The 25,698-nt window shown below is 42.8% G+C and overlaps 1 protein-coding gene across 2 annotated transcripts in view; it reads right to left on the bottom strand.

Annotated features, from left to right (window-relative positions):
- Window positions 1-6,735: 6,735 nt before the first annotated feature.
- Window positions 6,736-25,698, bottom strand: part of LOC124034027 (heparan sulfate glucosamine 3-O-sulfotransferase 1-like) — a 36,663-nt gene continuing 17,700 nt past the window's right edge. The window contains exons 2-6 of one of the 2 annotated variants that reach the window (XM_046346664.1): window positions 18,360-18,455; window positions 11,898-12,298; window positions 11,403-11,667; window positions 10,935-11,109; window positions 6,736-8,857 (exon numbers count right to left, since the gene is read on the bottom strand). In XM_046346664.1, coding sequence (XP_046202620.1) covers window positions 8,629-8,857; window positions 10,935-11,109; window positions 11,403-11,667; window positions 11,898-12,134 — 906 coding nt within the window. In that variant the 5' untranslated portion in view covers window positions 12,135-12,298; window positions 18,360-18,455 and the 3' untranslated portion in view covers window positions 6,736-8,628. The remainder of the gene's footprint in view (window positions 8,858-10,934; window positions 11,110-11,402; window positions 11,668-11,897; window positions 12,299-18,359; window positions 18,456-25,698) is intronic. The other variant, XM_046346663.1, reaches the window with a different exon arrangement.

A 25,698-nucleotide genomic window follows, 5' to 3' on the forward strand; every position in this document is an offset into this window, starting at 1 on the left:
GAGACACTGTGGCCCCATTCGATGATACCCCCGGACAGGGCCAATTAGGCAGGATATAACCCCACCCACTTTGCCAAAGCACAGCCCCCACACCACTAGAGGGATATCTTCAACCACCAATTTACCATCATGAGACAAGGTTGAGTATAGCCCACAAAGATTTCCGCCACGGCATAACCCAAGGGGGGGCACCAACCCAGATAGGAAGACCACGTCAGTGACTCAACCCGCTCAAGTGACACACCCCTCCTAGGGACGGCATGGAAGAGCATCAGTAAGCCAGTGACTCAGCCCCTGTAATAGGGTTAGAGGCAGAGAATCCCAGTGGAGAGAGGGGAACCGGCCAGGTAAAGACAGCAAGGGCGGTTCGTTGCTCCAGCACCTTTCCGTTCACCCTCACATTCCTGGGCCAGACTACACTCAATCATAGGACCTACTGAAGGGATGTGTCTTCAATAAAGACTTAAAGGTTGAGACCGAGTCTGTGTCTCTCACATGGTTAGGTAGACCATTCCATAAAAATGGAGCTCTATAGGAGAAAGCCCTACCTCCAGCTGTTTGCTTAGAAATTCTAGGGACAATTAGTGGGCCTGCGTCTTGTGACCATAGCGTACTTGTAGATATGCACGGCAGGACCATATCGGGAAGGATAGGTAGGAGCAAGCCCATGTAATGCTTTGTAGGTTAGCAGTAAAACCTTGATATCAGCCCTTGCCTTAACAGGAAGCCAGTGTAGGGAGGATAGCACTGGAGTAATAAGATCACACAGAATCTAGTCAGGATTCTAGCAGCCGTATTTAGCACTAACTGAAGTTTATTTAGTGCTTTAGTAGTTTGCAGTAGTCTAACCTAGAAGTGACAAAAGCATACTACATCATCTCCACCCTTCAACCAGTATTCTACAAGAACAAGGGACAACATACACACCAGTCTCTACATTGCAGATGAGCTGAAGACAGTTATCAATGACCTTGGACCACAGAAGGTATTTGCACTGGTGACAGGCAATGCTGTGAACATGAAGGCTGCTTGGTCTAAAGTCCTACCCTCACATCACACCCATTGGTTGTGCTGCTCATGCATTGAATCTGCTCCTCAAGGACATCATGGCACTGAAAACAATGGATATGCTTTTAAAGAGATCCAAGGAAATTGTTAGGTATGTGAAGGGTCAAGTTACAGCAGCAATCTACCTCACCAAGCAAAGTGAGAAGAATAAGAGCACCACATTGAAGCTGCCCAGCAACACACTTTGGGGTGGTGTTGTCATCATGTTTGACAGTCTCCTGGAGGGGAAGGAGTCTCCAAGAAATGTCCATATCACAGTCTGCTGATATAGACAGCCCCATCAAGAGGATTCTCCTGTATGATGTATTTTGGGAGGGAGTGGTAGCCATTGCATGGATTGAGGGAGACAATGCCATCCTGTTTGATGTTCAGACTCTGCTTACAGATGTACAGTGAGGGAAAAAAGTATTTGATCCCTTGCTGATTTTGTACCCACTGACAAAGAAATCACCTGTCTATAATTTTAATGGTAGGTTTATTTGAACAGTGAGAGACAGAATAACAACAAAAAAATCCAGGAAAACGCATGTCAAAAATGTTATACATTTATTTGCATTTTAATGAGGGAAATAAGTATTTGACCCCCTCTCAATCAAAAAGATTTCTGGCCCCCAGGTGTCTTTTATACAGGTAACGAGCTAAGATTAGGAGCACACTCTTAAAGGGAGTGCTCCTAATCTCAGTTTGCTACCTGTATAAAAGACACCTGTCCACAGAAGTAATCAATCAATCAGATTCCAAACTCTCCACCATGGCCAAGACCAAAGAGCTCTCCAAGGATGTCAGGGACAAGATTGTAGACCTACACAAGGCCGGAATGGGCTACAAGACCATCGCCAAGCAGCTTGGTGAGAAGGTGACAACAGTCAATCTCCCTCTGCCTGGGGCTCCATGCAAGATCTCACCTTGTGGAGTTGCAATGATCATGAGAATGATGATGAATCAGTCCAGAACTACACGAGAGGATCTTTTCAATGATCTCAAGGCAGCTGGGACCATAGTCACCAAGAAAACAATTGGTAACACACTGCGCCGTGAAGGACTGAAATCCTGCAGCGCCCACAAGGTCCCCCTGCTCAAGAAAGCACATATACATGCCCGTCTGAAGTTTGCCAATGAACATCTGAATGATTCAGAGGACAACTGGGTGAAAGTGTTGTGGTCAGATGAGACCAAAATGGAGCTCTCGGCATCAACTCAACTCGCCGTGTTTGGAGGAGGAATGCTGCCTATGACCCCAAGAACACCACCCCCACCGTCAAACATGGAAGTGGAAACATTATGCTTTGGGAGTGTTTTTCTACTAAGGGGACAGGACAACTTCACCACATCAAAGGGACGATGGACGGAGCCATGTACCCTCAAACTTGGGTGAGAAACTCCTTCCTTCAGCCAGGGCATTGAAAATGGGTCGCGGATGGGTATTCCAGCATGAAAATGACCCAAAACACACGGCCAAGGCAACAAAGGAATGGCTCAAGAAGAAGCACATTAAGGTCCTGGAGTGGCCTAGCCAGTCTCCAGACCTTAATCCCATATAAAATCTTTGGAGGGAGCTGACAATTCGAGTTGCCAAATGTCAGCCTCGAAACCTTAATGACTTGGAGAAGATCTGCAAAGAGGTGTGGGACAAAATCCCTCTTGAGATGTGTGCAAACCTGGTGGCCAACTACGAGAAACGTCTGACCTCTGGGGTTGCCACCAAGTACTATGTTTTCAGAGGGGTCATATACTTATTTCCCTATATAAATGCAAATCCATTTATAAAATTTTTGCCATGCGTTTTTTTTGTTTGTTATTCTCTCTCACTGTTCAAATAAACCTACCATTAAAATTATAGACTTTGTCAGTGGGCAAACGTACAAAATCAGCAGGGGATCAAATACTTTTTTCTCTCACTTGTAAGAGAAGAAATCTGTACCGCCCTGCCCACTTCACTGTGGCTCCAAGCAGAGGAAACTGCAGTTCTGAAATACATCAAAAGCGTGAGGACTTCTGCCTGAAGCCCGTACACGCCGCAACGTACATATTGGACCCCAAGTGTGCTGGCAAGAGCATCCTGTCTGGTGCAGAGATCAACACGGTCTATGGTGTCATCATTATCGTGTCTCGACACCTTGGCCTGGATGAGGGTAAGGTTCTTGGCAGTCTGGCAAAGTACACTTCCAAGCAATGACTTTGGGATGGAGATGCTGTATTGCAGTCATGCCAACATATCTCATCAGCCACCTAGTGGAAGGGGCTTTGTGGATCTGAGGCTCTTTCAGCCTGTTGCCTCCATCATCCTCCAAATCCCACCAACATCAGATGCCTCAGCGCGCAACTGGTCCTTGTTTGGGAACACACACGCCAAAGCACGCAACAGGCTGACCAATACAAGGGTTAAAAAATTGGTGGCCATCCGGACAGATTTTAGGCTTTTTGAGCCTGACGACCAGCCATCCTCAACAAGGTTGGAAAGTAACAGTGAAGATTAGGCCTCAGAGTCTGATGTTCAAGAGGTGGACATTGAGGAGGTCCAGGGAGAAGACATGGAAGCCTGAGAGGAAGACAACCAAAAGCTTTAGTTTTTAAACTATCATTTGTTGGTTCCTTTTTTCGTTTTTTGGTTCCGTTTTATTTACTTAACAAATAAGGAACACTCAAAATGTGCACTTATAAATTATAACAATTTTAATCAAAATACAGCTGTAGACAGAAGTCAAAGATCAAACATCACACATACAACTGATGCCTCTCCCGCTGTGATGTCACTGCATACGTCAATACCTGCTACTTCTCATACCAAGCGCATGCATACACAGCTATACTAACTTGCAAGAGATACAATTAGTTCCAGTGTTTTCTAAGGCCTCAGCAGTAAATGTCCACTCCTCCAAGTTGATTTATAGAGGTATGTCTGACTAGCCTCTTATCTCTTCTACTCCCCTGCAGGGCTCTTTGTTCATCTTTGTAATGCTTTCTCACAGACTCCATTTATTTATAAGAGGCAGAGACTTAGAAAAGATTGGAACAATTCTAAAACCTTATGTATATATGTATTATTAATCTGTAGTCTAGGACCTTATAATTGTAGATGAGGGGTCCCATAGCCCCTCCCCTTCTATTAATACAACATAAGAATAATAAATTATTATAATACATCTAACATTTAGTACAGCCCCTATCATGACCCCAATTTGACCCCATCACATTTTATGTTGAAAACATTTTTGGGAGATGCGATGGATCATTGGGAGACATTCAATATTCCCTTTCTTTTGTTGTTCAGTGAAATCATCCCATGTGAAGAGTCAGCTCATTTAATTAAAGTTCAATTTGTAACTACATTGTTTTTTTATTTCTATTGGAAGGATTTAATCATTGCAATTATGTCTACTTATGTTAAGGTAAAAGGTTTATGTTTCTGTCTCCATATTATATGGTAAATATATCCAATGCAAAAACATCTACATTTAAATAGTATTAATATTCATTTTGCATATATTTCCTTCCCATATATTCCCGTTAATTCCCACAGAAAATTTCCACCTCTGAATATTCCCCAAAATGTACAACCCTACTTGTGATATTGATGTCATCTCTCTCTTTCTCTCTCTCTCTGCAGAATGCAAGCACACCCACTGAGCTAAGAGAGATGAAGGGAAACCTCTCCCCTTGTTTCACTCCTAGCCTTTGAAAGCCCCATCTCTCTGTGGCAATTGAGACACATCTTCTGCGTCTTCTTCTGTTTAAGACAAGACCCATGTGAGTCTACTGATATTATATACCTCTTTCTCTTTCTTTCTCTCTCCAAACACACACACACCTGGGCAAGGTCTGTTTCTTTGTCGTCACTTGTGACCTTTACCCTACTCAAAGTGTGGTAGTGGTAAAAAAAAAAATAGGTGTGTAAACTTCCTACACTTTCAATACATTTTTCTGCAAAAGGTGAGTAAACTGTACCGCAAAAAAAGTGTTTACTTGCGTTTAGCCTCCACTACACCGCTGCCTCCTCGCTGTTGAGTCTGACCCAGAGATGAACTTTCTGCTGTCAACCTGCATTTACAGTCTACATGTTTATCCAGTATTAGACTGTCACAACAAAGATAGATATCAAAGCACTGGAACAACCACAGTCAGGTTCATAATTATTGGCACCCTTGATAAAGATGTGCAAAAAAATACTTTAAAAACATTATACAAATACTGAGCTATATTGTATGCTCCAAAAATTGGGAAATTATGTTATTCTATGCAAATATTATTCCTCATAGAAAGAGATTATTTTTTTTAACAAGTAAATCTCAAAAGGATAAGGGAAAAAAATATTGGCACCCGTTTTCAATATCCCTTGCGAGGATAACGACGCTAAGCCTTTTTCTTAACTGTTTTATGAGATTGGAGAACACGATGGGAGGGATCTTAGACCATTCCTCCATACAGAATCGTTCCAGATCCTTGATATCCTTCACCTGCTCTTATGGACTGCCTTCTTCAATTCAAAACAGCTTTTCAATCAGGTTCAAGTCCGGAGATTGAGATGGCCATTGCCAAATGTTGATTTTGTGGTTAATTAACTATTTCTTTGTGGATTTTGATTAGTGCTTGGGGTTATTGTCTTGCTGGTGTTACAGACATCACACTGCTATCTAAAAAAAGAAAATAGCCCCATAATATCAAAGATCCACCACCATATTTTACTGTAGGTATGAAGTACTTTTCTGCATATGCTTCTGTTTTTCAACACCAAACACAGCACTGGTGTGTGTGTGGCCAAATAACTCTATTTTCAGGTCATCTTACCCAAAGCAGGGTTCCAGTCCAAATGCCAGTGCCATTTATCAAATTCCAGGCGGTGCTATGGCCAGATGACATGAAAATAGAGCTATTTCGCCACACGCACACCAGTGGTGGGTTTGGTGTTGATAAAACGGAAGCATATGAATAAAAGTACCTCATACCTGCGGTAGCCAAATGGCTAAGAGTGTTGGGCCAGTAACTGAAAGGTCGCTGGTTTGAATCCCTGAGCTGGCAAGGTAGAAAAAATCTGATGTTCCTCCCTTGAGCAAGGCAGTTAACCCTGAATAACAACTGCTCCCCAGGCACTGATGATGTGGATGTCAATTAAGGCAGCCCCCCAACACCTCTCTGATTCAGAGGTTAAATGCAGAAGACACATTTCGATTGAATGCATTCAGTTGTGCAACTGCCTAGTTATCCCTTTTCCCTTGAAATATGGTGGTGCTTCTGTGATGTTATGGGGCTATTTTGCTTCCACTGGTCCTGGGGCCCTGGTTAAGCATCATCAACTTGGGTGGCTAAATAAAAACACCCGCAGGCCTCCAGTTGGGCAACCCTGGTGTAAAATAATATAATTTCACTTAAAAAAATATATATATATACTTTTTTGCTAATCTTTTCAAGGTTACCAATAATTATGAACCTGATTGAACAAACATAATAATAATAATAGAGATTGTGGTTTGACTATATTTTAGAATAGCACATACATGGTGCTGACCTGTAACTGTTGTAAGTGTAGAGCTAATACATGTATTAGACTTACACACAACTGTTAAAATTCAACACACTGTATGTGTATTTAAAGCCCTACGTGTTATTATGTATTTGACCTGCTGAGATAGAACATATGTGTAATGAACACGATGGGAGACAGAGAGCTGGTTTTAAGCGCAGCAGGTGTTTATTGCAAAGAACCACAGGAGAAGGCAGGTAGCTGGGTCCAGGGGCAGGCAGAAGGTCATACACAGGGGTCCAAAAGGGCAACAGTACAGGCAGGGAAAAGGCTAGTTGTCCGGGAGATCAGGAAATAGGTAGATTACAGGAAATCCGATAATGAGTCAGGCAAAAACTATCATACAAGGGAGGAGTAAATCACGGGAAAAACTGCTCCGATAGACTTGTGTCGCAAAACAAATAATACCTCAAAGTGATGGGGGCAAAGAACTGAACAAAATAATGTGTCATAATGACATACAGGTGTGTGAACAGGTGATTAGAATTCAGTTGATTGGGATCTGGAGAGTGAGCTGCGTTCAGGGGATCTAGGTTTTTGAGAGTGGGTTGGAAGCAGACATTACAATATGATCTTTACAATACATTCTGTCTAGGCCTAGTAATGTATTTTAGTTGGTACCCCCCCCCATTGCTATGTTCTATTAAATATAGTTCTTTTCTCTGGGTTAAAGTACAACAGTACACATTTATTGAAGAAGATTTTAGAAAACATACTTACAATGGATTACAGCTCAAACACCTTCAAATCTAAATTCAACAATCCCAAAAATATACATTTCTATTGAACGTTTGATAGTAAAATATTAGAATAATAACAAGATAAGTACACATGGTTATCTAAATGAGGACATTATTTTAGCTCACATGCATACTTTTTACAATGGTAAACGATTTTGTGAAAATGGTAAGCAGTCTCAATCTTCAGACTCGGTTTGAAATAGCTTCATATGGGTACAGTAGATCTTCAGATGGACTGACCTTTTAGGCAATTAAGCATTCAGTTATAGTGCAACAATAAGCCCCATCTAATTTCAAAGCATTCTTCTACCCTCTATTTTCTGTACACTTATACATTTCCTCCAATGGTATCTGCTCTGAAACTCATTTTAATGACCATCAAAATGACAAGATTTGTTTTTGTCGTGATTGTTCACGATACAATTGTATGGCACAGTTTATTGTAATTATTTTCTTACACTCGATTTCATTCCAGTTTGTGCAACCAAGGCCAACAATGACAGGCACCAGCAAGAGTCATGATCAGGTGCTATTAGGACCACCAGGCATACAGTATTAGAGAATGGGCACTTCAGTTCATGTTCTCCAGCAGGTAGTACGATTTAAAAAAACAACAGATCACTAGAATGGATATTCCCATTCAAGTCAATGTTCCGTGATGGGTGGACCAGCTGCCATATTGAATGTACCCACCATCTATTTCTATGGGTAGTTAGAAATAGTGTCCCTCAGTGAGAGTTATCTTATACAGTCTATGCTTGTTGTGCTTTTCACTCCCAGGCCTGGCTTGGTTCAGCTCATTGACAGTAAGACAATTGAGAACATTCAAAACGTAACACCTCTAAAGATCTTTAAAATCGTCTGTGTGCATCTGTGGTTTTATCCTTTCATCTCTCAGTCAATTCATCCACCCACACCCTTCAATTAACACATAAATTAATCCATCCGCACACCCAACAGTCTGCACAGCAATCTATTCATCCATTCATCCCATCCACCCCCCTACCTGACAGTCAACACACCAATCTATCTATCCGTCCAATCAATCAACAGTAACTTCACACAGGCCAATGTCTTTTCACTGTTGACCTGCTCTTAGTGTCTCGAAGAGTCTCTAAGATTACGTTCTAAATGGTACCCACTCTGCCCAAAAGTAGTGCACTACATAGGGACCATTTCAAAGGCATCCCAAATATTTGCTATTATGGCCAATATCTCCAGTTGGCCCTGTCTGTCCCCTCTCTCTGTCCCATTAAAGGTGGTATCAGAGCAATAAAGGGCCTTTTGTTTCTTGATGCACAGTCAGCACCAGGAGAAGGAACGTCCCACCATTTCAAAGAACAGGCGGTTGGGTTCTTTGAAGTATCGGCAGAGCTTCCTGAAGGCCCGGGAGCTGAGAGGAGCGTGGGGCCTCCCCTTGGACTCATCCAGACACTTGTCATGGCCCCCAGCAGAGAGGAGGCAGTAGAAACCTTTAGTTGTGTTGAAGTAGAAGTTGGAGGGAGTGATGCGGGGCAGCAGGTCCAGGAACCTATAGATAATTTATTTTATTTTATTTAACTAGGCAAGTCAGTTAAGAACAAATTCTTATTTACGATGATGGCCTACTACAATGACGGCCTACATTAGATGAGATTAGATTAAAAACTTTAATCTCCTCAATGACGCAACTGAATAGCATCTTACACAATATAAGTTACATACAGACAAAAGTAACAGGTGGGCCATGAAAGGATCTTCTCTTTGAGGCCATTTTTTATTCAGGCCAATGGGAAGATGGCAGAAATGGAGGTTCTGTTCAAAACTGATGGCGGGTCGGATAAAGATGAGAGTCAGAATGAGTGGGCAACAGTCATTAAAAAGAAAGGAAACAAAATAAGTAAAGTTGTGATGGAAGCTAAGAAGTTTCATGGGTGCATTGGGTGAGGTGGCGTTGGTGGCAGCCGCAAATTCTGGTTTTCGATCGATTTTTTTTGTGTGTCCGTGGAACATACTCTGCGCCTTGAAAATATTTTGGAATGCAGTTTTGTGTATGGATTTACAAAGCAGGGCGCCTGTCTCTGGGGTTGCTCATGAAGTGGATGCAGATGATATACCTGAGGAAGTAGATGAAGTGATTAGGGCATGATGACTGACCTGTGTGGTGAATGGAGTAAGGAAACTCACTTCGTCCATATTATAATGTCTCTCCCTTCTCATGTAAAGCTAGGCTTTATGAAATAACCTTTAAGAGATGTTGTTCTTAAGCTCCTCCAGTGTAATAAATGCAAAAGATTTGGGCATGTCTCAAGTGTATGCAGATAGGGGGGGGGGGCGTATGCCAGCTGAGGTTATATGCTGCAACTGTGGTGGCTTTGGTGGCACCTTATTTGGGGAGGATGGGCTCGTGGTAATGGCTGGAGAGGAATAAGTGGAATGGTATCAAATACATCAAACACATGGTTTGATGCCATTCCATTTGCTCAGTTCCAGCCATTATTATGAGCCGTCCTCCCCTCAGGAGCCTCCACTGGTGGTGGCGAACATATGCCCTAGTCCCCTGGATTGCGCTGTTAGGGTGAAGGAGACAGAGGTGGGGAGAATAAGGGCTGTCCAGCTTGTCTCCTATCTGGAGGTGGAGAAAAGAGTTGAAGTAGCGAGTGGCGTTGAAGACGCCATGGTAATTGAGACTGCACCAGTGAATGTTTCTCGGCAATCAAGGGATCCTGATATATAACATGTAGAAAAGGTGGACTTTGCAGCATTTATTGCAGTGGTCATAAACTGCACAGCACAAACAAATAAGAAATCAGACAACATTTGAATTATCGTGCAGCAGTATGCTTTTTGGGACTCAGTGAGTTTACAGCCGAGGCATTGCAAGAAATCTTGTCAAAGGATGCTCCGCCCTCACATGCCCCTCAGCCTGTGTAGGGATGTGATGTTATTTTTTTTGTGTCTGTTTTTGTTTGTTTACATGATGTCATTTTTATCCCCCTTTAATTACAATGGATATTTTTTTCTATAGTTTACCACCTGTACAGTAGGTGGCGGCATGCACCTCTAACGTGTGTTTGTGGACCTCCATAATAACATATAAGATGAATAAGAAGAAGACTGCTATTTCCGGGTCCTTTCAATGAACTTCCGTTGTGTTTGGGGTGCTCATCTCTGTGAATTTTACCAACAATAGACATGAGGCTAAATGTATTAAAAAAGCACGGTTGGTTAAATATGTAGGCTACAAGTTAAAGTGTGTGGTGATAAAGTGTAACTTAGGCCATTTTATTCAAGTATAAGCTGTGTCCCAAATTGTACCCTATTTCCTATATAGTGTAGTATTTTTGACTAGCCATCTCATTATGGAATGTCATGTTGAACAACAAAGGAGCTGATTGACTGACTATCCTTTGAAAATGTCTGCTGTGGCTTTGGCTACCTAGCATCTCCATCCCTGGATTGAGGTATGTTTTCCTGAGCTATATCTCATGCCGGCTCCATGGTTTCCTGGGCAGCCTGCCGTTCCGACCTTACAGGGAAGATGATCAGTGATCGTAAGGTCAGAATCTTATAATGTCTACTTTTGACCAGAGGGTGTGTTTTTGGAACACACCCAAAAATGACATTACCTCTCCGCCCTCCGGAGCTCTGGGAAGGGGTCTCTGATGAGGGCCTCTCCGTCCACCACATGGACCTGCTCCCTGGGGAAGACTTCCAGCCAGCGGTCCAGGTGTTGGTGGTACAGACTCCTCTGCAGGGCTTTGTAGGCCGGGTCAATGTGGCCCTGGCGGAGCAGCAGCTCTTCTACAATAGAATACATGAAATAGTGTAGAATATAATATAATATTTAGAGCAGAAATGTATATTGTCTTTGCTTTTTCCTAACTCTTGGCACACATATAGGTGAAGAGGAACAGGATCTGAGGTATGGAGCACTGGATGGATTTACATTTTTGTTGTTAACTGCATTTCTCAAGTGAATGATGATGATGGTAGTAATGATGTGACACAAGCAGCCCCCAATTATCTATCGCCTGGGACTTGAACTAGCAACCTTTCGGTTACTGGGTCACCACTCTAACCTCGGTGCAACTTACCTAGAGACTTGTAGGGCTTGTGGCGTGTCACCCTATTATGGAGAACCTGGGTGTAGTCGGAGACGAGGCGCTCAGCGGGGTCCCGGACGATCAGCAGGAGTCGGACAGCAGGGTTCATCTCCCAGACCCGCTGAGGGACTTGGGGAGAGGAAAAGTAGCCAGGGGTTTTCTCCACCGTCACTTGCCCAGGCAGGGTGAAGGGCATCTGGGCACGATACCACGCCAGCCCACGCCGGTAGTGCTCTTCCACATTGAAGTAGTGCACCTAAAAAGAAAGTATGTAGGGTTGTTTAATACCTTACCCCCCCCACCCCACCCCAAAAAATGTACTTCTGTAAAGTCTGCATTCTAGGATTTTATCTTGTTCTTTCATTCTGTTATGCTGCATGACTATTTTCATACCATTATGTTAAAGCTTTGAGAGTAGTCTATTGTGTGAAAGTGCTTTACAATTTAAGTTGAGATGGTCATGATGATGTTTCTATTTATCATTACCTCAGCCTTGGCCACCTCTACGTCCGGATGGAGGTTGAGCATCTCCAGGAGGGCCCTGGTGCCACCTTTACGCACGCCGATGATGATGGCTCCAGGTAGTCGCTGCTTGGTGGCATTACGAGAGGGGGAGGATGAGGGGGAAGAATAGCCAGCAACTCTGAGCACCCGTAGACAGACACATAGCTGGGTCTGCAGCAGGAGGAGAACCAGCAGGGCTAGGAGAACAGTCCACAGCATGGTGGACTATGGGCTCTGGAGGTGGGAGGATGAGGAGGGGGGAGGTAGACACACACAAATACAGGAAGATACCCACAGGCTGTGAGGCTGGGTCGAGGAGGAGGGTGGGGGCAGGGGCTCCTAGGTGAAATGGGTTCAGGATCCAAGGGTCTTCAGTGAAGAGACTGCAAATGAAGAGTTATTTTCCACTGTCAAAAGCAGTTTTAAATATCTGAGTTCATATTTTAGGTCATATAAATGAGCTACATTTAGGGTAGAGAACTCATGAAGACTGGAACTTCTTGTCTGTATTAGGGTTTCAAAGCTACCAGTAATTTATAAAGTCAGTGATTTTGGCAATTAACAGAAAATCAATGGCAATCTATTGTAACTTTGATCATTTATATTTTAATAACTGTATTCTATATATTATAAATGTATTATATCTGTGTCCATGTGTCCATTAGTTTCTAGTATATAGACCATATTGTTAAATACAAAATAGCCCAATTAATGAAAAAAGATTCTAGTGAACAATGGCATTATTTCAAATTAACTAAAATCCTTGAAAGATACCAGCCCTAATGCGTATTGTCCCTGCATGTGTCAAACTCAGTTTCCCCTCTGGGGAAGCAATATTGTTAATTAAATAATTAATTGAAAGAAAAAAACTAAGTATTTGGTGCAATGTCAAATGGTAAAAGTAGGCTAATGTTCAAGTTCAATTTGTTTTTTAATAACCACATGGAAGTGATGGACACTGAACTATGTGGATGTGGACTAACATCAGAGAATGAACAGTTCCACACAATTTAGATGATAAGTTTCCATTTTATTAATCTGGTGGAATAAGTAGGGTATCTCTCAGTCCTGGCGTGGGTGGTTCTGTCTATCACTTGTCCTCAACAGACAGGCAACCAGTCACAGAAGGAGGACTTGTAGAGAGCGATTGCAAAGTCAAGGACCCATGATGACATAGTTTGTTGCTGTGTTCACCAGGCCTTAACATCACTACACAGCGGTGTCAATACATGTAACATGATCCTTCCTCTGACATTGTCTCTCTGTTTCTATTGTTGTTATTGTGTTCAGGCCAGCCTGATGGGGCTGAGTTATTTGTTCACTTGTTGTGTGTGTGTGTGTGTGTGTGTGTGTGTGTGTGTGTGTGTGTGTGTGTGTGTGTGTGTGTGTGTGTGTGTGTGTGTGTGTGTGTGTGTGTGTGTGTGTGTGTGTGTGTGTGTGTGTGTGTGGGGGGGGGTTCCTGTGTTCGGTTCCTGTGTTCCTTTTTAATTGCACCTTAGGGGAATGTTGTTGCTCCAGCCGCCCCGAGAGTTTGTCTAGTCTCCCTGCTCTGTGTCTCTTTTGTCATCATTACCTTCATCAAGTCAGCTATCAAGGGTGAAGGGTTTGTCTAGTTTCCCTGTTCTGTGTCTCTTTTGTCATCATTACCTTTATCAAGTCAGTTATCAAGGCCGAAGGGTTTGTCTAGTCTCCCTGCTCTGTGTCTCTTTTGTCATCATTACCTTCATCAAGTCAGCTATCAAGGCTGAAGGGTTTGTCTAGTCTCCCTGCTTGGTGTCTCTTTTGTCATCATTACCTTCATCAAGTCAGCTATCAAAAGGCTGAAGGGTTTGTCTAGTCTCCCTGCTCTGTGTCTCTTTTGTCATCATTAACTTCATCAAGTCAGCTATCAAGGCTGAAGGGTTTGTCTAGTCTCCCTGCTTGGTGTCTCTTTTGTCATCATTACCTTCATCAAGTCAGTTATCAAGGCTGAAGGGTTTGTCTAGTCTCCCTGCTCTGTGTCTCTTTTGTCATCATTAACTTCATCAAGTCAGTTATCAAGGCTGAAGGGTTTGTCTAGTCTCCCTGCTCTGTGTCTCTTTTGTCATCATTAACTTCATCAAGTCAGCTATCAAGGCTGAAGGGTTTGTCTAGTCTCCCTGCTTGGTGTCTCTTTTGTCATCATTACCTTCATCAAGTCAGTTATCAAGGCTGAAGGGTTTGTCTAGTCTCCCTGCTCTGTGTCTCTTTTGTCATCATTAACTTCATCAAGTCAGCTATCAAGGCTGAAGGGTTTGTCTAGTCTCCCTGCTTGGTGTCTCTTTTGTCATCATTACCTTCATCAAGTCAGTTATCAAGGCTGAAGGGTTTGTCTAGTCTCCCTGCTTGGTGTCTCTTTTGTCATCATTACCTTCATCAAGTGTCCTGGTGTTTCGTTTAGTTTGTCTTTGAAGAATTTACTCTGAAAGTGGTGGCTACTGGCTAGTATTCTTCTATAATGTATGATATTACAGTTCTCGTTGGTGAAATTTCACAAGTAACAAGTTAGAGTTATCAAAACAAATCAAAACAGATAATCAAAATGGCTCGTGTTTCAAAACGAACACATTCACAAAGTCATTTTTTCACTGCATCAAATCACTCTTTGGATTTGGATACATATTCAATATAAGTATCTGCTTTTCAAAATGCAATATACACTTTACTTTTGATATGATTTTCTTGTCATTTGTTAACAATATAATTAACTATTACTTAAACAAACTGCTCAAAACTGAACCAAAAGCATGTAGTGCCTAGTTACCCCTATAGTTTGATAACTGCTGAACACTGTAATATTGCTTACCTCATAAATGTAGCAATTTGACATCAATATACGTTGGAAATCATATATGGATAAAGCTGTAAATACTACATGATTCTCCATCAGCCAGTGTGCTTCAATGGGACAAAGTGGAAAGAATCACTGTGTGTTACCATTAGAAATGATGGTGTAGTGTACAATGCACTGCTGAAATGGGCTACCTGGGTTCTATATAACAATATATTCCACTCATTATGTACATTTCGTTGATACACTGTATGTAAGCTGATCAATTTCAAGCAGAGTTGACAAATCATGTAAAAAGGTGATCATGTACAATGTTGCCATAAAGTTGGAAGCACAGAATCATCTAGAATGGTGTACTTTTTGGGGATCTTTTTATTTCAGAGATCTTGTGCATGTTGCTTTTATATTTTTGTTCAGCATATATTGAAATTATGTAGAAATAACGTTGATTCAACCATTGTGTCCCAGTGGGAAGTTGGTGCATGCTTCCCGTGTGTGTGTGTGTCCTGTGACTCCCTGGTATGTTGGAGTATACAGTATCCCTCGTGTCGAGACGCAGCGCTTTCCGCTTGATTTCCACTCTGCTAATTTGTATTTGTATTTATTATGGATCCTCATTAGCAGCTACTCTTCCTGGGGTCCAGCAAAATTAAGGCAGTTTAAACAATTTTAAAAACATTGCAATACATTCACAGATTTCAACACCCCCCTGTATGCCCTAAGGCCCCTACTCCACCACTACCACATATCTACAGTACTAAATAAATGTGTATGTGTGTGTATACCATTGTGTGTTAGTGTGTATGCATGCGTCTGTGTCTATGTTTGTGTTGCTTCACATTCCCCACTGTTCCATAAGGTGTTTCTTTCTATTTTTTAAGTCTAATTTTACTGTTTGCATCAGTTACTTGATGTGGAATAGAGTTCCATGTAGTCATGGCTCTCTGTAGTACTGTGTGCCTCCCATAGTCTGTTCTGCACTTGGGGACTGTGAAGAGGGACTTGTCTTGTGGGGTATGCATGGGTGTCTGAGCCTGTGCCAGTAGTTTAGACAGACATAGTCTAGTTTAGACAGGTGCATTCAACATGTCAATATGTCTCATAAAGTAATGATGAAGTCAATCTCTCCTCCACTTTGAGCCAGGAGACATTGACATTCATATTTTTAATATTAGCTCTCTGTGTACATCCTTTTTTGTGGCACCTGACCACACGACGGAACAGTAGTCAATGTGCGACAAAACTAGGACCTGTAGGACTTGCCTTGTTGACAGTGTTGTTAAGAAGGCAGAGCAGTGCTTTATTATGGACATACTTCTCCCCATCTTAGCTACTATTGTATCAATATGTTTTGACCATGACAGTTTACAATCTAGTGTACTCGAAGCAGTTTAGTCATCTCAACTTGCTCAATTTCCACATTATTTCTTAAAAAATTTAGTTGAGGATTAGGGTTTAGTGAATGTTTTGTCCCAAGTACATTGCTTTTAGTTTTAGAAATATTTAGTTTTAGAAATACTTATTCCTTGCCACCCACTCTGAAACTAACTGCAACTCTTTGTTAATTGTTGCAGTCATTTCAGTTGCTGTAGTAGTTGACGTGTATAGTGTTGAGTCAACCGCATACATAGACACTCTGGCTTTACTCAAAGTCAGTGGCATGTCGTTAGTAAAAATTGAAAAAAGCAAGGGACCTAAACAGCTACCCTGGGGAATTTCTGATTGTACCTTGATTATGTTTGAGAGGCTTCCATTAAAGAACACCCTCTTGTGTTCTGTTAGACAAGTAACTCTTTATCCACATTATAGCAGGGGGTGTAAAGCCGAAACACATACGTTTTTCCAGCAGCAGACTATGATCGATAATGTCAAAAGCTGCACTGAAGTCTAACAAGACAGCACCCACAATCATTTTATCAACAATTTCTCCTAGCCTGTCATCAGTCATTTGTGTAAGTGCTGTGCTTGTTGAGTGCCCTTCCCTAGAAGCATGCTGAAAGTCTGTTGTCAATTTATTTCCTGTCAAATAGCATTGTATCTGGTAAAACACGATTTTTTCCAGAAGTTTACTAAGGGTTGGTAACAGGCTGATTGGTTGGCTATTTGAGCCAGTAAAGGGGGCTTTACTATTCTTTGGTAGCGAAATTACTTTAGCTTCCCTCCAGTCCTGAGGGCACACACTTTCTAGTAGGCTATTGAAGATGTGACAAATAGGAGTGGTAATATCGTCTGCTATTATCCTCAGTTTTCTTCCATCCAGATTGTCAGACCCCGGTGACTTGTCATTGTTGATAGACAACAATAATTTTTTCACCTCTTCCACACTGACAATTCTTGTTTTTCATAATTTGGTCAGATATACTTGGATGTGTAGTGTCAGCGTTTGTTGCTGGCATATCATCCCTTAGTTTGCTTATCTTGCCAATGAAAAAGTAATTGAATGAGTTGGATATATCAGTGGTCTTTGTGATGAATGAGCCATCTGATTCAATGAATGATGGAGCCAAGTAGGCTTTTTTTTCACCAAAATGTTATTTAAGGTGCCCCAAAGCTTTTTACTATCATTCTTTATATAATTGATCTTTGTTTCATAGTATAGTTTATTTTTATTTAGTTTAGTCACATGATTTCTTAATTTGCAGTACGTTTGTCAATCAGTTGGGTTGCCAGATTTATTTGCCATACATTTCTCTTCATCCCTCCCATACAATTTTTCAATTCCTCATCAATCCAAGGGGATTTAACAGTTTTTACAGTGATTTTCTTAATGGGTGCATGCTTATTAGTAACTGGAATAAGCAATTTCATAAATGTGTCATGTGCAGCGTCTGGTTGCTCCTCATTACACACCATAGACCAGCAAATATTTTTCACATCATCAACATATGAATCACAACAAAATGTATTGTATGACCTCGTATACACTATTATAGGCCCAGCCTTTGGAACTTTGGTTTTCCTAGATATGGCTAATATATTGTGATCACTACATCCTATCGATTTGGATACTGCTTTAAAGCAAATCTCTGCAGCATTAGTAACGATGTGATCAATACGTGTTGATGATTTAATTCCTGTGCTGTTTGTAACTACCCTGGTCGGTTGACTGACAACCTGAACCAGGGTGCAGGCACTGGTTACAGTTTGAATTTTTTTCTTGTGTGGGCAGCTTGATGATAGCAAGTCAATATTTAAATCACCAAGAAAATATACTTATCTGTTGATATTACATACATTATCAAGTATTTCACACATATTATCCAGATACTGACTGTTAGTAATTGGTGGTCTATAGCAGCTTCCCACAAGAAAGGGCTTTAGGTGAGACAGATGAACCTGTAGCCATATTACTTCAACAGTCTCTAAGCTTTACAGGAATGTGGTTCTGAATATTGGCCAGAACACCGCCCCCGTTGGCATTTCTGTCTTTTCGGTAGATGTTGTAACCATGTATTGCTACCAATGTATCATCAAAGGTATTCAGAGAGTTCCAGAGATGTCATCTGTTACAAGCAAGTTATTGACTTCATGGACCTGGTTTCTCAAGCTGCATATATGGGCTATTTTTATCAGTTTTCTGGGATGCTTGATTGTTTTTAATGCTTTACTGGGAAGCGTATCAGAAGTAGACTTACTCATGTCATTTATTTTGGAGCAGGGTGCACAAAGTGGTCTTCCTTCTAGGGCACACCGCCTCAGTGCTAACAGTGTATCTCTGATTCATACACTAGCTGTAGGATAAACAGAAGTATTCGGTGCAATTAGGGGCACATAAATTAAGTGACTTACATTGTGTTTGCCAATGCCCCTAGGATCATGTACATTTGATGCAGCATTATGATGACTCATTGTCACAATGGTAGGCCATTAACTGAGCTGGCCTTGGATCATTGACCAGTCGAATGAACCCTCTCTCTCGCTCTCTCTTTACAAAAGCCATTTTATAAATTAATATTATTTTCGTTCCCCATTTCGCTATATTCTCTTCTTCTCTTTCAACATTTTTCTCTCTCCCCTCTCCTTTTTGTCCTATATCCCTATATATATATCTCACATGAAGATGCAGACATGAATATAATACATGATAGCTGAGGAATTACCCTAAAGGCTATGGTAACGCACACAGAAACCTCTTATCTACTCATCAATGAATCATTCTACAATCCCACGTTGCATCACACTCAGTTCCCTGAAATGTTCTAATCGCACAACTTTTTATTTCGGTAAGAATAGAGTGGCAGAAACTTGCTTTGGGAACAGTCCGAAACACAGTACATCATGAATGTTCTCGCTCTTATCACAACACTGGCAGAGACGGCTGATATGAGAGGAGTTCAGAGGTAGTATGTGTATGCACATCCAGTTACTTTTAGATACTTGGTATGAAGGGTCAAGTCATGAAAAAAGGACACATCATATTAATAGTGGACTTTACAGTAATGAGTGATTGGGGAGGGATTGGAGTTTCATTATAGAGTCAGAGGAGGGCCTCTAGCCCAGGCAGATCCCAGTGCTAGGCACATGTCTTTTATTTGTTTATCCCAAACCTTAACCCTTAACCAGAATGACTGCCTCAACTTAACCTTCGAAAATCTATGTTTTACCTCCCGTGGGCAAACGTTGAATTCTGAAGTCAATTTCACAATTTTGTGAGGTCTTGTTGCTCATGCCAGCTTTTAGTTCAGCTCTGTTCAATAGGAGAGCTTCTCTCCCACTAGCAGACAGCAGGCTACTCCTTGTGACTCCAATTTGGCACCATGCAAAAACCACAACAACAAGGCTTAGATTGTCCATGGTGAGTGGGGCTGTGAGAGTTCCACATGGACTAACAGTATTTCTAGGCTGAGAGAGGAAACTTTAATGAATCTAATTATTTGTGAAATATAGATGTAATATACTGTCACACCCTGATCTGTTTCACCTGTCTTTGTGCTTGTCTCCACCCCCCTCCAGGTGTCGCCATCTTCCCCATTATCCCCTGTTTATTTATACCTGTGTTCTCTGTTTGTCTGCTGCCAGCTCGTTTTGTTTTGTGAAACCTACCAGCATTTTTTCCCTTGCTCCTGTTTTCTAGTCCTTCCCGGTTTTGACCTTTCTGCCTGCCCTGGCCCTGGCCTTGACCCTGACCCTGACCCTGAGCCTGCCTGCCATTCTGACCTTCCCCCTCCTCACTGGATTATTAACCCCTACCTGCCCTGAGCCTGAGCCTGCCTGCCGTTCTGTACCTTGCCCCACCTCACTGGATTATTAACCCCTACCTGCCCTGACCCTGAGCCTGCCTGCCGTTCTGTACCTTGCGCCACCTCACTGGATTTATTGACCCCTGCCTGCCCTGACCCTGAGCCTGCCTGCCGTTCCGGACCTTTTGCACCCTCTCTGGATTACCGACCTCTGCCTGCCTTTGACCTGTCGTTTGCCTGCACCTGTATTATAAATATACTTTTGTTTCTTCGACACTGTTTGCATCTGGGTCATACCTGAAACCTGATAATATACTATATAATATAGCAGTGCTTATTCTGTTTTCTCTTGCTTTTTCTTGGCTAGTTTATGGGTGTGTGGATTTTGTTAGTTTGAATATAGCATGGTTTAGTGAGCTGCTTCTTACTTTGTATCTCAATCTGCATGTGTTTACTCTTTGTGTGTGTGTGTATATGAACACACGCCTCTGTTTGCCATTCTGTGCCTTAGAACTATCTTTTGGTGGGTGCTGGTATTTGTGGTTGGGGTTGTCGGGGATTATCCTGCACAGAGGGAGGGATGGAGGGAAGGCGGGTAGGGATGGAGGGGACAGATGTAGTCTGTGTTTGTCCCGTGTGTGTGTGTGTGTGTGTGTGTGTGTGTGTGTGTGTGTGTGTGTGTGTGTGTGTGTGTGTGTGTGTGTGTGTGTGTGTGTGTGTGTGTGTGTGTGTGTGGTGTGTGTGTGTGTGTTCTTAGCGGGAGTGTGTGTGTAACGCAGGCAATGAGATTGGCCCTAGTAGGGGGTGGCATAGTGAAATCCAGTTGATTGCCAGCCTAGCCATATCACCAAGGCTGTTGGACAGTAGATAAAGTCTTTCTCTCTGTTTCTCTGTTTACGTCTGTTTCTTTCTCTATATTTCTTACTGTCTCCTTCTCTCCATTTGTTTCTCTGTTGCTCTCTCGGTCTCCTCCTTTCTCTCTCTCGGTCTCCTCCTTTCTCTTTCTCAGAGAGTGGCGCTTGCAACACCAGGGTCGCGGGTTCAATTCCCGCTGGGGCCACCCTTCTGAAAAATGCATGCAAGTCGCTTCGGATAAATCCTTCAGCCAAATGTTATATATTAATACTGTGAATGTGTTATCATTCTTTCAGACAACTATCACAACAAACCCAACCATATTATTCAATATAATGTATTTGCACACACAAATGACAAAGAAAATCTTCATATAGTCTCATTATATTTTCATTCCATGTGTGGATAGACAAAAATCATCCAAGGGAGATCTATAAACAAATTCAACAAGGACATGAGAGAGACAAATCTGTCATACTCATTGCATGAGTTTGGGACTACTTCAAACATTTTCTTGCTATTCCATAAACTATCTACCACAACGAAGCTAGCTTTCACAACAGACAGAACATTTTAAGCTGTAGTCAAATGTAGGATCTGGAATACTTTCTAATTGTATGACCTGACTAGGTAAACACTCTTGTTTCCTGTTCACTTCACATGGTCAGGAACAACTCCTGTCACAGGCAAGCTACCCTTTCTGGGGAAGAACTGTGTGTGCGACTTTTCAGAATGCGGCTGGGGGAATGTGTCTATATGACAACGTCTATTTCATTGACAGACTGGTCACAACCTTGAGGAGTAAGACTAATGATGTCTTCTTGAGCCCATGCAGCATCTGAATTTGTTATAGTATCTGTGTGTGTTTGTGTGCCAAAAAGGCACTCCTAAAGCCTTAAGAAGCCCCTCGGCGTGTACTCCTCCTTTACATGAACAGGCTTAAGTTTGAACATCAGATCTCGTTCTTCAGAAGAATGAGGGTTGAAAAGAGAGGGAGGGGGGAAAGGGAGAGAGATGTTCTGGAGATGACGCCTGTTATCGGGGTCCAGAAAGTCTCTGTTTCCCTGTCCCCTCTCTTTCTCACTCCTTCTCCCTCTTGCTCTTTCTGTCTCTCTCCCCTTCTCTCCATCAAAGACACTGACTGCAGAAATCTGCCCACCGATCCCCGACTGGGTTTCAAATTAGACTCTTTACAAAAACTCCACACCAGCCGCCCAACCCTCTCCCCCCTCACACTTTTCTCCCCCTCCCCAGCCATTCGCGCTTTAAGATCTGGGTCAATCGTATCAAACACTAAAAAGAGCTCTCTATAGTCTGTGTGTGTATGGCGCATTGATAATGAGGATGGTGATGTGTGTGTGTGTGTGTCAGAGAGATGGGCAGGGGGGTGTCTGGGTTAAAAACAGGGTGTTTCGGGGGAGTGTGTGTGTGTGTGTGTGTGTGTGTGTGTGTGTGTGTGTGTGTGTGCGTGCGTGCGTGCGTGCGTGCGTGCGTGCGTGTGTGTGTGTGTGTGTGTTTGGGATCTAATTAAAGATGCCTCTGGCATGCAAGTGTGTTTGGGCGCAGGTGTTGGCATACACCCCATGCTAATGTCTGGAGTGTGAGTTTATACTGTTCATGGCAGTCTGGCACAGGGCAGTGCATGCGTGTGTGTGTGCATGTGTGTGTGTTAACATGGCATCCTGTGCCATTTAGATTTGGATAGGTTAAAACAGACAGACAGTCAGAAAGAGAAAGATAACAGGCTGCCTGTCAGTCTGTTTAGCTGCACCAGAAGGTCCCAGGGTACAGTCTAGTGTAGTGTGGAGCGCTGACTCCTGATACTGAATCACACACACAGTTACATGCACAGATGTAGGCTTGAAACAAATGCACAGAGGTAGCTAAGAGCGTACAGAGGTAGCTAAGAGCGTACAGAGGTAGCTAAGAGCGTACAGAGGTAGCTAAGAGCGTACAGAGGTAAAGGTAGCTAAGAGCTAAGAGCCCACAGAGGTAGCTAAGAGCTAAGAGCCCACAGAGGTAGCTAAGAGCGTACAGAGGTAGCTAAGAGCGTACAGAGGTAGCTAAGAGCGTACAGAGGTAGCTAAGAGCGTACAGAGGTAAAGGTAGCTAAGAGCTAAGAGCCCACAGAGGTAGCTAAGAGCCCACAGAGGTAGCTAAGAGTGCACAGAGATAGCTAAGAGCTCAGAGGTAGCTATCAGCCAACCAATACACACACACATGTGCACGCACACACTCAAACACACAACCCCCCCCCCTCTCACACACACCCTTGTTTACATGCTCACTGTCCAATGTAGCACATATGTTGGTTTTCACACAGTAACGTACTGTAGCTCTGACAGCCTGCTGTCACTATCTGGCACATTACATCACAGTGGATATAAACAACCAGGTTTGACACGTGGATCACTGATGGAGTGAAAGCAGGATACGGGGACTACTCTCACTTCCTCTTTTACTCCTCTTTCTCAATGAACCGTGATGGTTCTTGTGTGCTTGTGTAGCTCCTGGTACCAACCTACAGTCACTCATTTCACTGGCTGTTTGTTGTCAAGAGAAAGTAAATTCTGATCTGTCTGTGTGTGGGTCCACCGAGAGTCTGTGTCCACCGAGAGTCTGTGACAGAGTCAATTAGGATCTATGTGTGTGGGCAGGGTGTGTGTGCATCTGTGTACTGTACTGTATATGAGCAAGGGTGTGTGTATGTGGTTTGGGGGATGTGCGTATGGGTGTTTGGAATGGGGGCAAGTAGACATATGGGGGAGGTCTGTCTGGTCAATATCATTATGGGCTAGTGAACAGTGGTGGAAAGTACTCAAGTAAAAACACTTTAAGGTACTACTTAAGTATTTTGGGGGGGGTATCTGTACTTTACTTTACTATTTATAGTTTTTGCAATTTTTACTTTTACTTCTCTACATTCCTAAAGAAGGTAATGTACTTTTTACTCCATACGTTTTCCCTGACACCCTAAAGTACTCGTTACATTTCGAATGCTTAGCAGGACAGGACAATGCTCCAATTCACACACTACCTCTGATCTGGTCGAAGCACTAAACAGAAATGCTTCACCTGTAAATTATGAGTGTTTGGAGTGTGACCCTGGCTATCTGTAAATAAAAAAAACAACAATACAATTGTGTCGTCTGGTTTGCATAATATAAGGAATGTGAAATTATTTATACTTTTATTTGTCCTTTTGATACTTAACATTTACTTTTGATAATAAAGTATATTTAAACCAAATACTTTTAGACTATTACTCAAGTAGTATTTTATTGGGTGACTTTCACTTTCTATTAAGGTATTGGATACTTTTCCCACCAATGTGGGTCCTGAACTCTGCCTATCTAGATTGAATATGGGAAGAGGGTACGGAAAAGATGAAGACAGGAGGAGAGAGGGAAAGAGGTAGAGAAATAAAGAAAGAGAAATAGTAAGTAAGATGATAGTGGCGGCAGGTAGCCTAGTGGTTGGAACGTTGGGCCAGGTTGCTGGATCGAATCCCTGAGCTGACAAGGTAAAAATCTCTTGTTCTGCCTTCGAACGAGGCAGTTAACCCACTGTTCCCCGGTAGGCCGTTATTGTAATTAAGAATGTGTTTGTAACTGATTTGCCTGGTTAAATAAAATAAAAACATTTGCTGTAAGGTGGAGAGGAAAAGGAGAGGAATGAGGAGAGAAGGACCTAAAATCATTCTTTGTACCTCTCACCTGGGACCATGAGACTAAGATGGAGAGATGAAGGAAGGGGGGGAGAGAGAGGAACTGACAAAGAAAGAGGAGTGGTAGAAGTAATATACCCGGCCGGGTATGGCCCCAACGCTCCAGCGCCATCCATTTTCAGGGCTAGTTGATTCGGCAGATGAGATAAAAAGGGAAGAGGGTGGCTCTTTCTTACTTTCTTTCTTTCTTTCCTTCTTTCTTTCCTTCTTTCCTTCTTTCTTTCTTTCTTTCTTTCTTTCTTTCTTTCTTCTTCTTTTATTTCTGTCTGTCTGTCTGTCTGTCTGTCTGTCTGTCTGTCTGTCTGTCTGTCTGTCTGTCTGTCTGTCTGTCTGTCTGTCTGTCTGTCTGTCTGTCTGTCTGTCTGTCTGTCTGTCTGTCTGTCTGTCTGTCTGTCTGTATGTCTGTCTGTCTGTCTGTCTGTCTGTCTGTCTGTCTGTCTGTCTGTCTGTCTGTCTGTCTGTCTGTCTGTCTGTCTGTCTGTCTGTCTGTCTGTCTGTCTGTCTGTCTGTCTGTCTCTCTCTCTCTCTCTCTCTCTCTCTCTCTCTCTCTCTCTCTCTCTCTCTCTCTCTCTCTCTCTCTCTCTCTCTCTCTCTCTCTCTCTCTCTCTGTCCTTCTCGCTTCCTGTCCTTCCCTCTGTCCCTCGTATTCTCATAGTGGTTCTCTGTGACATATCTAATAGCCTGTGTGCCTCCGTGCTTGTATACCCCACTGCTTCTCCAGACTCTCACACACACACACACACACACACGCACGCACGCACGCACGCACGCACGCACGCACGCACGCACGCACGCACGCACGCACGCACGCACGCACACACACACACACACACACACACACACACACACACACACACACACACACACACACACACACACACACACACACACACAGAGACGAGGGGGGCGGAGGTGGAAACATTAGAACATCAGGGTTTTAGCAGGGGGGTTTTGATTGACCAAGCACTTAAGACTATTACCATCGCCCTCCTCACCCTCTTGCTCACCACCCTCTCACCCTACCATACCCTTCCTCTCCCCATACCCCAAGTCCTCAGGCCCTCATTGTGACTGGAAATTAATGAGTGCGATCCTTAGTCCCTCCCTCACCCCTCACTCCCACCTTGGGCTTTCAGCTTAAATGGTGTTTTCACCATCAAGGTCAAACCAATGCCATGTACAGTAGTACAGTATTGCCCAACAGAGATTTGC

Source organism: Oncorhynchus gorbuscha, linkage group LG04, assembly GCF_021184085.1.
Source record: "Oncorhynchus gorbuscha isolate QuinsamMale2020 ecotype Even-year linkage group LG04, OgorEven_v1.0, whole genome shotgun sequence".
Classification (NCBI taxonomy): domain Eukaryota; kingdom Metazoa; phylum Chordata; class Actinopteri; order Salmoniformes; family Salmonidae; genus Oncorhynchus; species Oncorhynchus gorbuscha.